The sequence below is a fragment of the Lepisma saccharinum genome, chromosome 10, assembly GCF_977018435.1.
Source record: "Lepisma saccharinum chromosome 10, izLepSacc3.1, whole genome shotgun sequence".
In the NCBI taxonomy this organism is placed as follows: domain Eukaryota; kingdom Metazoa; phylum Arthropoda; class Insecta; order Zygentoma; family Lepismatidae; genus Lepisma; species Lepisma saccharinum.
This window is the reverse complement of record NC_139238.1, coordinates 20,067,398-20,080,787: the sequence shown is the minus strand read 5'-3', so window position 1 is coordinate 20,080,787 and position 13,390 is coordinate 20,067,398. Positions and strand designations below refer to the sequence as shown.

The following is a 13,390-nucleotide window of genomic DNA, read 5'->3' as shown; positions in this document are numbered from 1 at the left end:
TATTTAGCTTATTTTACATATGAAGAGCATATTTTTGAGAATTTCTCAAGATTGTTAGCCAAATATGTATAAACTTTTTTTCATATTCGCAATTTCAATCACCATTGAGGTGCATCCTTGTGTACAACTTGCAAAAATAAATTCGCAATCAGTACCTTGACTCAACAGAACACAAGCTGAATAAAATTAAGTGGCCGAATGCACACATGACATCACCTTCCATTGTGCTACCTGAAGTCGTTAGCCACCCTCTTACATGTTCTTCACTATAGTTTTCCATAATAACTGAGGTGTTACTTACCTACATAAGTTGCATACATGATCTTGCTCTGCAGAAGGACTAGAATCTTCCAGAGGGCCTGGGCTAGAGCCCTTCAAACTATCTCCAAACATCTCGATCTCGTCACCAGAGGCCATACTTGGATGACTCAAGCACTGGATTTGAGGCTTCTGTATGTGTTTGCTCTTTAAGTCACAATTTCAGTCTCAATTAACCGTGATTTGATCTAGAAGTAAAAAAATAAATAAAATATATAAAAATCAGACGAGGAATGGTAAAATTAAACTTCAAATTTCCTTACTAATCTGTAACAGAAGAAACTACAGCAAATGATTCAGTTAGAAGATAAAATGATGCAGTTACACACCCGGGTCATTCCATATCAATTCAACCAAAAAAAAGAGGTTTGGGAACCCACCATCTCAGATTTTTATGAAACTTGGTACATTCAATCCTTCCATGGTGGTAAGAAACCACATAAAATTTTTCGCCTCTAACTCATCTCGTTTCAGAGTTATGGCCTCTCAAACTTTCAGCCAAGTCTCGTTTTCCTTCATTTCCGAAGCCCTCATTGAAACCTGCAGTGCTTTACAAAAAAAATTCTATCTCGCTCACACATGATTCAATCCTTTTGAAATTTCACAACAATATTAACCAAACAATAGGCATTTCAGAAAAAAATATGACATCACATGATATCAATATTTTAGTAAAACAAAAAATTAATAAAAAAAAATTAGCAGGATTTTGTTGCCGAAAACATGCCTTGCTAAAATTTCAATTATCATTAAAAGGGAATGAATTAATACCAGCATAAGTATTTTTAAAATTAACCTGGATATGTATTCTAACTTACCCAGCAATAAAAGTTATGGTTATTTTATTCCTTCTATAAATATAATATACTTATGTCTGATATTTGGATGAAATGGCTTCCGGAGTATTAAAATATTTTGGTTAACTCAAAATCAATCAAATAATGTGTTATAAATTAATCAGTGAAGCAAACTCGAAATTCTATACTTTTGTTTATTCTTTGAGCATTGTTGTCTTATTATTTCTTTGCTTATTTATAAAATAATTTATCCATATATAAGCAAAATATGTATGGTTCAAAAAAATCTTTGTTTAATGTTGTGTTCTTTGTAAGCAGCAGTTTGATGATATGTCAACATTACCTGAGAAAGAATAACAATGAAGATGACAATAATGATGATAATAATAATAATAATTTATATTATTTTATTAATATGAAATCATCATTGAACAATATCAGTTATTATGGTATCCCCTCCTGCTTCAACATTTGGTGTTTGATGATTTATCCATATAGATATTTAAATGTGATTGACCAAAACACAGGTTTAAAAATTACTGGATATTCCATATATTGCCCATATATATTTTTTACCTTTCCATATATGTGCATGCAACATATACAAAAATTTACTTTGTGACACAAGTTGTATACTTTGACACGTTGGATTATCTTGTCCATTGAACTTAGAACCTTTTGCCATCGAGATGTTGTTTCTGGTGGATCAACAACAGTCAGCACATGGGGAATTGTTACTGCACATATATCTTCATGTCTTGGCCAATAGAATGATGGGGAAGGAGCATGGGGGTGAAGAAACTTTACAACAACATCTCCTTGATCTTCATCCACTTGAGATACCATTCCAAAATACCACAACTGATCATACTTACAAGCAATGTAACATCCAGGAAAGAGTTCATGTACGGTTACAATAAAAGATTGGCGGTTTTTCAGACTGTACGTGAGAGATGGGGTGTCATCTTGACTGATTCTTCTAGCCACAATGGTGCCTGCAGAATCCAGAGGACTGAAATTGTGGAAACTTCTAGTGCCTGGAACTGTTTGTACATCTGTAAACCGGTTTTGAAGTGTCAAATGGGTTGAATCTACTTCACCTTTCTCAATAAAGTGAAATGCAATATTTGTAATTTTTTCCACACAGAAATTGTAAAAATCCCCTGTTGTTGTGATCTGTCTCTCAAATGGTCTCTGTAAACTCTGTTTTCGTGCCAAGCATTTTGCTGTTCCGCCAATCCCATTACATTCTGATTTCCCATGGCATGTTGCAAACAATGACCATTGTGCCTCTAGCTGGAAGTCCTCTTCATGCAGACACAAGTTGAGAAAGTTATATTTGTTTTTGTATTGAGCAGCACTCCTGTCACGGAAATAGTGTATTTTCTTGACATGTGAAAAATTTTCTTTCAGAAATCTCACGACTATTCCTTGAATTTTGTAAACCATGTTCACATCATGCTTCAGATCATTATATATGATACAGTGTGATGAAACAATCTTTTCCCCAACAGAGTTCTTACAGTGGACTACCAAAGAATGTACAGTACATGACTCAGAAGTCCAGTGGTAACCTTGGGCCTCATCTTGGATTGTAAAAGATTGGATTCAATCTTTTATTGTAATCGTACATGAACTCTTTCCTGGATGTTACATAGCTTGTAAGTATGATCAATAGTGGTATTTTGGAATGGTATCTCAAGGAGATGATGTTGTAAAGTTTCTTCACCCCCATGCTCCTTCCCCATCATTCTATTGCCCAAGACATGAAGATACATGTGCAGTACCAATTCCCCATATGCTGGCTGTTGTTGATCCACCAGGAACAAATTCCACTTCTCAGACATCTGCATGATGTCAGTGCAGGAAAGAATCATACATTTGGATGGCAAAAGGTTCTAAGTTCAATGGACAAGATAATCCAACGTGTCAAAGTATACAACTTGTGTCACAAAGTAAATTTTTGTATATGTTGCATGCACATATATGGAAAGGTAAAAAATATACAGGGTGAGTCATAAGTCTCCATACAAATGGTGAAAACGATGACTAATGTTTGTTTTTCCTTTTCAGGCAGGTGAACCAATGAAAAAGAGATGCCACTAACGAAGGAAGAACGGATTGACATCATTCTGTTGGCTGGGAGTGGTACCACCCGTCATGTAGCACGTACATGCAATGCAACACACAGAACGCAGATAACCCATGACACCGTGGCCAAAATTATCATGAAATTCAGAAGGACAGGTTCATTTGTTGCTGTCTTTGGTCTTCCAGGCCTGCTTTCGTTGGCGACGAACTTTGGCCAAAGTGTCATGGGTTATCTGCGTTCTATGGGTTGCATTGCATGTACGTGCTATATGACGGGTGGTACCACTCCCAGCCAACAGAATGATGTCAATCCGTTCTTCCTTCGTTAGTGGCATCTCTTTTTCATTGGTTCACCTGCCTGAAAAGGAAAAACAAACATTAGTCATCGTTTTCACCATTTGTATGGAGACTTATGACTCACCCTGTATATAGGCAATATATGGAATATTCAGTAATTTTTAAACCTGTGTTTTGGTCAGTCATATTTAAATATCTATATGGATAAATCATCAAACACCAAATGTTGAAGCAGGAGGGAATACCATAATAACTGATATTGTTCAATGACGATTTCATATTAATAAAATAATATAAATTATTATTATTATTATTATCATTATTGTCATCTTCATTGTTATTCTTTCTCAGGTAATGTTGACATATCATCAAACTGCTGCTTACAAAGAACACAACATTAAACAAAGATTTTTTTGAACCATACATATTTTGCTTATATATGGATAAATTATTTTATAAATAAGCAAGGAAATAATAAGACAACAATGCTCAAAGAATAAACAAAAGTATAGAATTTCGAGTTTGCTTCACTGATTAATTTATAACACATTATTTGATTGATTTTGAGTTAACCAAAATATTTTAATACTCCGGAAGCCATTTCATCCAAATATCAGACATAAGTATATTATATTTATAGAAGGAATAAAATAACCATAACTTTTATTGCTGGGTAAGTTAGAATACATATCCAGGTTAATTTTAAAAATACTTATGCTGGTATTAATTCATTCCCTTTTAATGATAATTGAAATTTTAGCAAGGCATGTTTTCGGCAACAAAATCCTGCTAATTTTTTTTTTATTAATTTTTTGTTTTACTAAAATATTGATATCATGTGATGTCATATTTTTTTCTGAAATGCCTATTGTTTGGTTAATATTGTTATGAAATTTCAAAAGGATTGAATCATGTGTGAGCGAGATAGAATTTTTTTTGTAAAGCACTGCAGGTTTCAATGAGGGCTTCGGAAATGAAGGAAAACAAGACTTGGCTGAAAGTTTGAGAGGCCATAACTCTGAAACGAGATGAGTTAGAGGCGAAAAATTTTATGTGGTTTCTTACCACCATGGAAGGATTGAATGTACCAAGTTTCAAAAAAATCTGAGATGGTGGGTTCCCTGGCCTGGTTGAACTGACGTGGAATGACCCACCCACGATTTCATTATGAACGAAGTTTAGGTGAACTTTCAAAATTAAAATAACTGTGCTGAGTATAAACATTCTTAAAGTTCGTACAAGAGGACAGTTGAAAATTATGTTGGGAAAAATATCCAAACTTTGAAGTTTTAAATTTGTTAGTGAGAATTTTCTTTATCTTCATGTAATTCTCAATTATACATTTTCGAGTCATTTTCTGTTACCACACATGAGTTAAAAACTCAGTATAGGATCACTCCACGTGAAATTATCCAATTGAAAAACAAAAAGTTGCTTCTTAGTCACAGATTTGCATAATTTTTTTTTTACTGGTAGATACTTGGTCCAATATGACAAACAAAGTTTTGAAAAATTGAAGGTTTTCAGAAATTGGGTGGATGAACGAACACACTATGTGACACAAGATGCGCCATATCTCGGAAACTATATGGAATATTGTGATGATATTGGTATTGTTGGATAGGAGGAGGACAGTCCTAACAGAAAATAACTGCGTTACAACTCTTACTTTCTCAGAAAGTAGAAAAATCTTTAAAGAAAATAATATGTTGTGATGAAAAAGACACTCAAATTCGGGTTAATTGTTTGGTAGTGACTTTCAGGTTTTACCACAATGAAAATTGTTACACAGCATAATCAATACATGTTCAACATAATATTAAAAAATCAGAGGTAATATTGTTCATAATAAAAATATCACAGGGTTTACAGTATTCAATGTATGAACCAAACTTCCACTGGCACACAGTTATATTTTTGACAAATGGCCCCAAGATACTCACAAATTACCACTAATATGAGTACCCATAACATTTTTAGAAATGTTAAATACGTAGTAGAGGCATTACTATGATGTTCATCCACTTTTAGTTCAGAGAAATTGTACTAAGACCCGAGTTCTTGTCCAGAATGCATATGGGTTAGTCCATACCAAATGTTCCAGCACTGGTTGCTTGACCACTGTTCTAACCCTTATGTAAGATAGTTGAAAAAAGCAAGCCACTATTTTTTTAAAACTGGACTTCGTTTAAAAATGGTGGCCATTTTTTGTTTCAGGACTTCGGGCATTTTTGGCCTTTGCACAGTTGTGCTAATAATTATGATAACTGAGCTAAGAAAAATGGTGCTGCACCATACGGTATGGAATGACCCATATGTATTCTGGACAAAAACTCTTAGTCTTATTAAAATTTTTGTGAACTAAAAGTGGATGAACAACATAGTAATGCCTCTCCTATGTATTCAACATTTCTAACAATATTATGGGTACACATATTAGTGGTAAATTGTGAGTATTTTGGGGCCATTTGTCACAAATGTAACTGTGTGCCAGTGGAAGAATGGTCAAACATTGAATACTGAAACCTGTGACATTTTTATTACGAACAATACTACCAGGGGGGCACGAGGGGTTGCTAAAATCTATGTTGAAAACATTAATTCTTATATGTGTCATATGTCGTAGCTACATTGACCTCGTGAATGTTAGGTATTGTAGCGAGACCACTGCTGTTATTGTGTACAACAGGCAAGCATTGAAAGAGAAGCCGCATATATTTTTCTGTACTGTCGGCAATCTATAAAGATCAGAGGCCGTTGTCTTTTCTTTTGTCAGTATTGTTGTTAAAAATGGTTTCTTCTTTTGTTTCAAGTGGCCTTTGTGTTTTCGATATATGCACACAGCTCAGCGAGTTCCTTTTTTGGCATTGTTGTTACTACTTGCTGTTCCTCTTTTCTCCAAGTCGCACTGGAATAAAAATTTCAGATGCTTTGAAGATATCATCACTCATCAGGTCGTGCTCGGGAAACTATTTAACGTGAGTTGTATCGTGACGGGTAGTTTACCTGTTAATACGTTCTATATGTTCCACGTAATATGTTTAGTAAAGTACCATTTCAGACTTTGCCGAGGAGCCCGAAGTTCACAAAGAAATGTTACAGTTTGTTGATGGGTGGGGATAGTGCGGCAGAAGGGGATTTTAACAAAGCTGAAGCTTGGTCTCAAACGTGGTCCGAAATCAATTCTATGGGGCACAAGGGGGGCAAAAATTGAAGTAAAAAAAAAAAAGCAAGGCTAGCAGAATTTAAGAGTAGCATGACAAAATGGTGTTCAAAATGGAATGAGTGTTCAACTGTTCATGTATTTATTTTTCTTCCAGACAGACGAGGACACCTCAAGGCAAGGGGGAAGGCCACAGAGAGGCAATTGTCATCCTCGATTTCAAATTTATGCAAATGAAAATATCTTTAGTAAATTTTTTTTGTAAAAGTTCAGAGCAGTAGCTAGGGGCGGCGAACATTCTAAATTAAAGCGTTATAAATTAATATTGTTTTCAGTTTGCAATAATATGGATCTAGAAATTTTCTTGCGAACGAAGTGGGCAATACCATCATTCTATTCTGTAATGCATTGTAAATTACCAGAGAGAGAAGTAAGACTAACTATGTATTTCAGACTGTTACTGCTAAGCAGTTTGGTCTTAAATGGATAAACAATTGTTTGGATGAAAAGAAGAACACACATTTGAGGGATTTATATGATTTTTGCTGTTGGTTTGTTACAAGGCGGATAAATTGATTATGTAATGCATTTAAATAATGTGTTATATATGTGTATTAAATAAACTTTGAATACAGTGTTAGCATGTTGCATATGCATGCTCTTATTTTTTAGGTCGCTTCATGTTGCATATCTGTAAAACATATGTTGTACATGAAAGATATACATGTCTAATGTACAAAACGAATTATATTCGCCATGCATTTTCTGTCTTTCAAAATTAAAGTTTGTGTGCTTGTTTTCAATTATTAGCTAATGTGAAATTAAACGTTTGAAAAATATTTCAAATCGTTTGTCCAACACAAATGCTTTAGCACCAACTTCTCCCCTTTTTGCGTGATTTACGAGGATAATAATGTCTTTCATACTACTACTACTACTAATAATAATAATAATGTCATCATTATTATTATTATTATTTGCACATTTATCTTGATACTTGCCCCCACCCCCCCTTCGAGACAAAAATTCGTGGTTGCGACTCTAAAAAAAACATGCATGCATACATCCATATTTTGTGTTTTCTTCATTTTCAACATCGCACTTCCTACATTTTATTACGCATCCCCTCAGCACCCCCGGATGATTAATCCTGGCAGCGCAACTGAATATTACCTCTCTGATTTTTTAATATTGTGTTGAACATATATTGATTATGATATGTAACAATTTTCATTCTGGTAAAACCTGGGACTCACTATCAAACAATAACCCGAAGTTGAGTGTATTTTTCATCACAACATATTATCTTCTTTAAAGATTTTTCTACTTTGAGAAAGTAAGAGTGGTAACACAGTTATTTTCTGTTAGACTGTCCGCCTATCCAACAATACCAATATCATCACAATATTCCATATAGTTTCCGAGATATGACACATCTTGTGTCACATAGTGCGTTCCTTCATCCACCCAATTTCTGAAAACCTTCAACTTTATGAAAATTTGTAACTTTCAACATATTTGTGGGACAAGTCTAATATTACATATTTGTCATGTTGGACCAAGTATCTATCAGTAAAAAAAATTAAGCAAATAATCTGTGATTATGAAGCAACCTGCTCTGGGTGATTTTGCATGGAATGACCCTATAACATTCAATTAGACAATGTGTTAATGAATTTTTGATTACACAAGAGAACAAGACACATAAATGAGGGATATTTAAACAACAAATGCAAATCAATTTGCCATTGTTGAAAAAAATATCCTCAGTCATACATCATGAGGGGTGGAACAACACATGGGCAAAATTAATAACCGGAAACTACACCAATACTGAGAAGTGTAAAAATTTATTTCGTTGGGTATACTTTGTAATTTAATTTGCAGTTTCTTTCAACAACATTAAAAAAAAAGGCTACAATAGATGTTCTGGACCTAAGTACAAGTTGTTTAAGTGTTAGTGTATCTGCAACATTGCAACCATGATAAATGTAAATGAAATATACAAAAAATAATAAGTTCAACTGTAACTTTACCCTTTTTGTCTACTTTAATGTGATGCATAAAATTGTAGGCTATTTGGTTAATATCACAATGCAGAGATCTGCACTGCATACAATTGGCAATTTTGGTAGTATGTGATCATTTCTGCAATAAATGCTTTACTTTCACTTTATTCATTACTTTTCTAGCTCATAAGGCATGAATCAAGATGCAGATGATCTCATTCCTATAAGGACTTTGAGGAATGGTGAAAATATCATGCAGACAAAGCAACTTCAATTACACTGTTGTAATAGTGGAGGAGGGAAAAGGTATCATGATCGACCTCAGGGTAAATTTGCTCAACTACAATTTACTATTTACGGGGCTGTTGACCCACTGTACCCCTTCCAGAATTGTGGATTTTTTTTAAATCAACAGATTTCAATGTTTTAACACAATATATAATTGGTTCCACAGCATGGAAAATGCAAATAACAGATAATTGATATTAAAGTATGGTTCATGTAAGTAAAAATCTGTCATATCTGCATACTTTCGTCATTTTTTATTAGAAAATCCAGTTGTATGCACAATCAAATAGCTAAAGAACAGGTACAAAAGACCACACCATCAAACTTAACAAAATGCAGAATATTGCTACTAGCACCAAGCCCAACAGTTATAACCTAACAAAGGATAGTTTCACCTCAATTTTGGTTTTGTAAGTTTCCAGTCCTTCGTGTTTGATTTACTTTATTTTATAATACATTTATAGAACAGTAGGCAAGGTCTCACCTGCTGCTGTTGTAAAATAACATGTTGGGTGCTATATTCACTTGCACGAAGCCTTCGGGCTGTTCTGCTTCACGCTAAAGTAACAGATGTACTTTACTTCACAATAACACAAAAACATCAGAAGGAAAACAACATAATCTTCATAAACCATGCAAAATATTTCACTTTCTCAAAGGGGTACAGAGGGTCAAGGGTACCTTATTTTCATTATGTTTATGAGTTTTATTATTATAGAATATTTCTCTGTTAAGTTTCAAATATGATCCGTTAAGATCTTGTAAAATCAAAAGAAACGGGGTATCACTGTTCATTATTTCCAAAATACAGAACGACAATGTACACCAAATTGGACATAATTATGATGTTGCATTAATATATTTTGTAGTTTTAGGGCCTCCATGTTCAAGCTCTACTTATTTGTTTTAACTTTAGTGTTGAAAAACCTTTTACTGCAAGTGGCAAGGTACAGTGCATTTACGTACAAGCTACTTTTATGTAATAACTTGGAAATTAACCTTTAAAAACTACTAAACACATGAGCTAAAATATATATTACTAGATGTAATCCCTGAGAAATTGAGTACCTTTTTATGTTACATATATAGGCTCGGGTACCCTTTTCTACACCCTCGATTTTTCGCACATTTCAAATATTCTCGTTACGAAAATTAGTTCTTCATAAGAAACGATGTTTCTAAACAGCGCGGAAAGTAATTTTTTTAGATCTACGTGCTAGGAAACTTACGTTTTTCAATATTTAAATTCCTTATGTAACGTCGAAACGGTTTTGCAGGGATATAATCATGGCGTCTCTTAGATTCATGTCACAGGCGCACGTCTGAACATTTTCTTTTTCTTCTTATCTTTGACTTGTGCAATGGGATAATTTGCAATTTTTTCTTGTTATGAATGACTTGTGCAATGGGATAATTTGCGATTTCAATATATTATTTATGTAATTTATTGGCGGATTGGATATTTGAGACATTGACATTGTTTTGTGCGACTTTAGACATTGGAATTGATTTGTGTGACATTGAATTAATACAAAAGGACTAAATATGAGATTGACACACTTTCAACGGATGAAGGACATAGAGGACTTTGTTCGACGAGACATACGGGACATTGTACTTGACTTACAGGGAGATGGTCTGCTGCCCCACGAACCATTGGCGCTAGCCCCACGAACCATTGGCGCGTGGATAGGTTAGTAGGGCCACGCAAAGGTTTCAATAGTGAAAAAGATAGCCCCACGAACCATTGGCGCGTGGATAGGTTAGTAGGGCCACGCAAAGGTTTCAATAGTGAAAAAGATAGCCCCACGAACCACTGGCGCTAGCCCCACGAACCATTGGCGCTAGCCCCCACGAACCATTGGCACGTGGATAGGTTAGTAGGGCCACGCAAAAGTTTCAATAGTTAAAAAGATAGCCCCACGAACCATTGGTGCTAGCCCCACAAACCATTGGAGCTAGCCCCACGAACGATTGGCTAACGTTATACGTTATCTTGTGGAACATCGTGCACATTCCTTTTCGGCAACTGTAGGCCGTTTTCTGAATGACTTGTGGGCTGGGATAATTTGCGACTTCTTATTTTTATCATGGAACGACGGGGTAGGGCAATATTCTGTGGAAAAGGACAAAAAAGACGACTTATTGCATACGACTGACTGCACTTAACGACTTTTAGTTTCAACTTCCACCTGCAATGCCTGGCCTTGGGGAAAAGAGGTAAGTTAACTTCTCAGCTTTACTTTCAGCATTAAATTTGGCTAATTTTTGTTTCTTCATGAGTCAATGCGACAAAAGTGAGAAATAGTGTTCGGGGCAGGTGACACCGGCTAATTTTTAATGCCTTGGTAAATGTGCGATAACGCCCGGAAACCTTTCACTCGTAGCCCCAAAAACCATCCACGGATAGCCCCACAAACCATTCACACAAGGTTAGGTTAGGCCTGTTAGGTTAGGTTCCATTAGCACTCAATTCACCCCTAAATTCATCGAAAAAAGAAAGCGCGGCGAACATAGTTAAAAATACGTTCGAACTATTGCAAACGACAAAATCGCCACTTCAAACGGCTGTAGAGTCGTAAATACTTCTTTCCGCGCTCCAATGTTTTTTTATTTATAAATAGGATCACATAACCTTCATAATGAAAGAAAAAAAAATTCAAAATTCGAGGGTGTAGAATAGGGTACCCGACCCCATATATATTATATTAAAGCCATATTAAAGTATATTAAAGCCATAATTCAAAGGCCCAGTAATGATTGTGTCACTGGAAGTCACTGCACTTAAAAATAAAAAATCTACATTGTGTAGTAGAATATATCCACTTGTTAAATTTCGGTAACATTATCGTATGGGCAAAACGGATTTTTCCTTATCAATATCCAAAATATATATTAATAAATATAATTACATCAATATGAGTATACTGAAAAGTATTGCAGTGTTAAAAATTTTACAGACATTTTACATGTCCACTATTATTTCAAGAAAATTTTCTTTCCTCAAAAATCGAGTGTAACATCATTTTAACAAGTACCTAGTACATACAAGTATGTTTTAATTCGTGCAAACTGCCAAAATACTATTGTTTCGTTGTTAAGTAATAGTAAAAGAACCGCATATTATGAAAGGATGCACGGGATTTTCTAATTTTCAGTGGTCTTGTTTACCACACAAGTCAACGTAAGCCTGTGGATCTCATTTTTGCTCTACGGAATTTTAGTGTGTCTACACGTATGTCATACAACTATAAAATAGCGAGATTAATGTAAAAAAACAAAAATTATAGCTTCCCACTACAAATTTTGTTTGACAGTGCTACTTTTTTGCTGAGTAAACTAATCTTCGCATTGGTGTCCTTGGGATTTTTTCAGTCATCCGTTATGTTAGAACAAGAAATTGAAAATATTATTTCACTGTAGAATACGTAAATTTAGAGTAGGAAAAATTACCAAGTCGTTAATTCGAAAACATTCGACATTCCAACTTGACAAACGTAGATTTACCAAAGAACAATCAAATCAGTAGAATTACAGCGGCTATCAGCAAAAATCTTCGAATGTCGTAACAGCAACATGCACCGATCAATTTAAACGTATATTTCTTCTGTAGGCATTTCTTATAAAATCCTACATTAATCTCATTAAAAGGGCAAATACATATGATTCTTAATACAGAGTAAACCGTAAATTAAATCCCCAAAAAACAAAATATATACATTTAAATATCTCACAGTTACTGAACGTTTACGTATCTACTAACCTCGGCCATGTTGAATGAAATGCAAATGGCGCGAAGCAGTGTAGCCGACTCTATACAGACTTCAGAATTCGAAGATATTATGTAACATATTAGATAATATTAAGGTAAATTTCAAATGAATGAACATGCCTATGCTTTTATATCGTTATTTCACAATGAGTTATTTCCACTATTTAATACTAACAAAATCTAAGTTTCTGAAAAAGAATTCACCCACTTGCATAGGAAAGAGGGTTTCGTATGTTACGCTTTAAGGTTTGTGGGAAATTTTATCAGGCATTTCACGAAGGGGGAAAATTCAGCAGTTACTTATCAACATACGTATCTCATTTCTTGGGGTATCAAGAATAGAAATAGCATGGTTTAGGCATAGAACCTAACTATTCTATGGTTTAGGTATGGATATTATGAATGTGAAACACACACACTTTACATAAAGATATCACAAGTTGAAGAATTGATTGACTGGTTCAGGCCCGTAGTTAGAGGGGGCCAAATGGGAATTATCCGATATGCCATCTGGTGAGATTTTCAGGAATCACTTCGCCGTGTTGAAGCCGTTCAAAGCATGGAGAACATGCGAAAAAGTAGCGTATAATGTTCAGTTTTTTGCTCTAAATCGTTTTGTGGTTCAGGACAAGTGAAAAGCTTACATGTGTTTTCC

At 34.7% G+C, this 13,390-nt stretch overlaps 1 protein-coding gene across 4 annotated transcripts in view; it reads right to left on the bottom strand.

The window, feature by feature from the left end:
* Positions 1 to 13,390, bottom strand: part of mei-P26 (E3 ubiquitin-protein ligase meiotic P26) — a 94,580-nt gene that overhangs the window by 50,694 nt on the left and 30,496 nt on the right. For 3 of the 4 annotated variants that reach the window (XM_083129621.1, XM_083129623.1, XM_083129624.1), the window contains exon 2: positions 302 to 506. In XM_083129621.1, coding sequence (XP_082985747.1) covers positions 302 to 417 — 116 coding nt within the window. In that variant the 5' untranslated portion in view covers positions 418 to 506. Of the gene's footprint in view, positions 1 to 301; positions 507 to 12,726; positions 12,752 to 13,390 lie in introns of those variants that run through there. The other variant, XM_083129622.1, reaches the window with a different exon arrangement.